General features: G+C 44.3%; 1 protein-coding gene across 1 annotated transcript; it reads left to right on the forward strand.

Moving 5' to 3' along the window:
• Positions 1–374: 374 nt before the first annotated feature.
• Positions 375–2,808, forward strand: SARC_13312 (hypothetical protein; the record flags this gene model as incomplete). The annotated part of the gene is made up of 6 exons (XM_014292558.1): positions 375–518; positions 1,116–1,218; positions 1,559–1,684; positions 1,852–1,935; positions 2,145–2,270; positions 2,630–2,808. Coding segments are annotated over 6 exons (762 nt in total), but the record flags the coding sequence as incomplete, so codon positions are not given.
• Positions 2,809–3,876: the final 1,068 nt, after the last annotated feature.

Genomic DNA, 3,876 nt, shown 5'->3' on the forward strand with positions numbered 1-3,876 from the left:
CGTATGCGTTGTATGGTGGTACTGGAGAATCGTTCATGTGTTATGGTATTCTATTTTCATATCTGCCTTGCGGTTGTTCGATTTTTTATGTTTGTTTTCCAGCCTGATTTGTTTCCCTGGTTGAGGGCTTTCCTGACTGCTCGTTATGAGACTGACGTGGGAGGGGAAGGGGAGAGGGGTAGAATGTACTCTTTTTTACTTCGTTTTATGGAATTGGAGACAAGACAATTCTTTTTAGATTACATATGATTGAAATAATTATCAATCATCTATGTATGCTGTATACGCATTTGGTGCCCTGAAGGCGTAGAGATCTCATTATACCACAGTAAGGTGTAATGCCGAGGTATATTGCCACATAGTGTATCGATATGATGAATTCGAAACCTTCAATCCTACCTTTTGTATACAGGTACTACATTGATCATGTAAACCAAAAAACATCGTGGAACCGACCGTCCGCAGTGCCCCCGAGCTTTTCAACGCCTTTAGCGCCCAAGCAAAGCCTGCCCAGCAAAGTAAGTGTCTCTAATATAGTCCCTATCGATTATAAGTGAGTGATAGATGAGTAAATATTATTTCGGTGCCCCTGGATCCCCTTAGTACGTGTGCTATCAATGCAAGTCGTGGGCGTTTCGATAATTGGGTACGCATGTATGACGGTACTCGAAACAAAGATGTAGTTAACATATTTAATGCACTAGGCGCTTTGTGTGATCTCCGTGATCACAACCTTTTTTGCCAGCTTTACTCGAATGTGTCATGCTAGTTAATCACTTACCCGCTTGTGCGGAGGTACGACGAGGCTTTGACTAGAGAACAGGTTTAAAACTGTTTCTGCACGTGAGGTTTGCACAATATTGCTTGTAACAGATCCACACACTGAAACATACCAAATGTGCACCACCACATTTGCTATCCTGGGCAACCTTGTAATCTCCATCCATGGGTCTGTGTGCACAAGGGGTAGAGTACTATAAACTGGTACGGAAACCAATAGAGCACAGATATGCTCTACCTTATATTGTAGTATTATATTGCAATTACATGCACGCCTACTGAAGCGCACAGGTATGAATTACTTTATACTGACCCATGCAATGCCCGTACTGCAGATCACTCTGGTTGTACTGAAAACCGCCGCAAAGACCAACGCCGCCAAGGCACGCAAGCAGTGGTCAGATGCGGGTGAGAGGTCTTCTGCGAGTGGAACACAAGGTAGTTAGAACACATAGGCGCCCATTTTAGGCCGGGAAGTTTGTCATGTCATGGGGTGTTGATGTTTGTGTGAGGTAGTCTGATAGGAAGGGTTCTTAGAATTCCGGTTGAATGTACGGCTGAAGGGCTTGTGGATACCAAATTGGCCATATTGGGGCATATTGGCCACCTGGAGCATTGCTTGCATAGTCACCAATCACAATGGTATGCTCCCCCTCTCCACACGCTGCTGATATAGTTTCGACCTCCATTGACTAACTGCCACTCTATTTTCGAATTAGCAGGTTTCGCGGTTCTACAATCATTAACAGACGTTTCAATACTATACCATACTACACAGAAACGGCACAGGGGCCATTCCAAACACAGACGCAGATCAATGCAGCCAAAGCCCGCAACCAGAGTAGCATCCCAGCTGATAGTGCCACCACAACCCATGAGTCGATGCCCATGCTCACTGACACTGGTATGGCTTGTCGACCTAATCGATAGTACGCACACCACGAATGCATATTTCAATTGACTACGTCGGCGGCCCGACTACCATTGACTGGCTGCCACTCTATTTTCGAATTAGCAACTTTCGTGGTTCTACAATCATTAACAGACGTTTAACTATGCCTTGCTGCACAGAAACGACACAGAGGCGATTCCAATCACAGGCACAGATCAATTCAGCCAAAGTTCGCAATCAGAGTAACATCCCAGCTGATAGTGGTACCACAACCCATGCGTCGATGCCCATGCTCACTGACACTGATATAGTTTGTCGACCTAACTGATTATTCGCACACCACGAGAGCATGTTTCAATTGACTAGGTCGATGGCCCGACTACCATTGACTGGCTGCCACTCTATTTTCGAAATAGCAAGTTTCGTGGTTCTACAATCATTAACAGACGCTTAACTATGCCTTGCTGCACAGGAACGACACAGAGGCGATTCCAAACTCAAGCGCAGATCAATGCAGCCAAATCCCGCAATCAGAGTAACATCCCAGCTGATAGTGGCACCACAACCCTTGCGTCGATGCCCATGCTCGTTGACGCTGGTATAGTTTGTCGACCTAATCGATAGTACACTATCAGTTGTAACAACACTTATGTATGCGCTCAGAATCTTCTCGTCGCCACACCTTGACAAAATTACCGGGGATGACTGGGCCCCTGATCACAGTGGGGGCGGTTTTTACTGTTGTTTTTGTACTGTTCTCCAGTTATCGTGACCAAGTTGTGAGATACATCATCTATTTGTATGGGTAACGAGAGAGGTGCCTACCTGACCACGAGCGTTGTTGCTTGTACTTACTAACACTCAATTTTTTATTCCCGTTAAATGAATTCCAGGTTTAAATCAGCTCGACTGGAGAAGAGGACTAACACGCAAATAATGACTTCTTTCCTTCTATAGCTGCCAGCACAACCCCTAAAATACCACGGTCACCTCAGAAGCAGAAAATGCAAGCCAAATCCACACACTTCGGTCCGAGTGCAACCAAAAATTACAATAAACTGAAAGCCAATGCATCCGCTTCCATGGCCGAGATATCTCCACCTAACAAGACCAGACTAGCCCTGCAACAGGCTGAGGTTTGGATACGACTTTGTTGTGTATTTGCGGTGTACAGACAAATTATCCGGGGGATGGCATGCGCGTGTGTATATATGTGTCCTGTATTCTATGGCAACGCGCAATGTGTGTTGGAGCCGTACTGTGTACTTGAACTCTATACACCACCGTGGCTTGCTCGCTGAGACGCATTTTCACGCCGTGTGATTTGGAATACAAGGAATGAATCTTTATGCAGGGCTGAGTTGAGTGTGTTAAGAGCCAACTGTTTCGTCCAACCATTGTTGTATGTATTGAATTGTGATCAACTTGCATTCTATCCACTACGGGAAATATATTGGATGTGTATATTTAAAAGACCGAGTTTGCTGATATTTACTGCCAGTGGATGCTTGTATCATGCTCGATAAATGCTTCTTTATTCCAAGTTTCTATGTAGGATAACTATGACCAGATATATGCAGAATTGATGAAGGCATAGACTTAGCTGAAGCACCAAAATTAAGACTTGAGGTTGTGAAAAATAGGGTTCAACAACTGGCCCGCAGGTCTATCTAAGCGTTGAAACATCACGTGGGTTTGACTAGATCTACAGCTTGTCACAAATATTGCCATTCCTGACAAACCGTACCTGATTGCGACATTGATACTGTCATGCGTAAGTTAGCTTCTAGAATGACATCTACTACCCTAATAATCCACTATTGTAGGCGAAGAAAGAGAAAGTTATTGCGTACGAATCAATATATAACAACGACGATGATGAATGGGAGGATATGGCACCCCTGCCACTGGCTCAATCGATACCTAGTCAGCGCCGGATGCGAATGTAGGTGTCTGCACAAAGTATTGTTAATGCTTCTTGATACGCCAGAAGGCTTGTATTCTGCCTATTCTTAGGGAAGTATATATCTCGCTCTGATGTGGTGAATGTCGCAACCTGTATTGGGTGGCGTGCGCTATAGAATTCTGTATCCTAACTTTAGAGCTTACGAAAATACTTGACCGTCCTATGAGATGACCAGATGTATGTCGTACAGCACAACTTGATCATTATGAGTATATATATATGAATACACACACATATA

The sequence above is a fragment of the Sphaeroforma arctica genome (genome assembly GCF_001186125.1).
Source record: "Sphaeroforma arctica JP610 unplaced genomic scaffold supercont1.3127, whole genome shotgun sequence".
Lineage (NCBI taxonomy): Eukaryota > Ichthyosporea > Ichthyophonida > Sphaeroforma > Sphaeroforma arctica.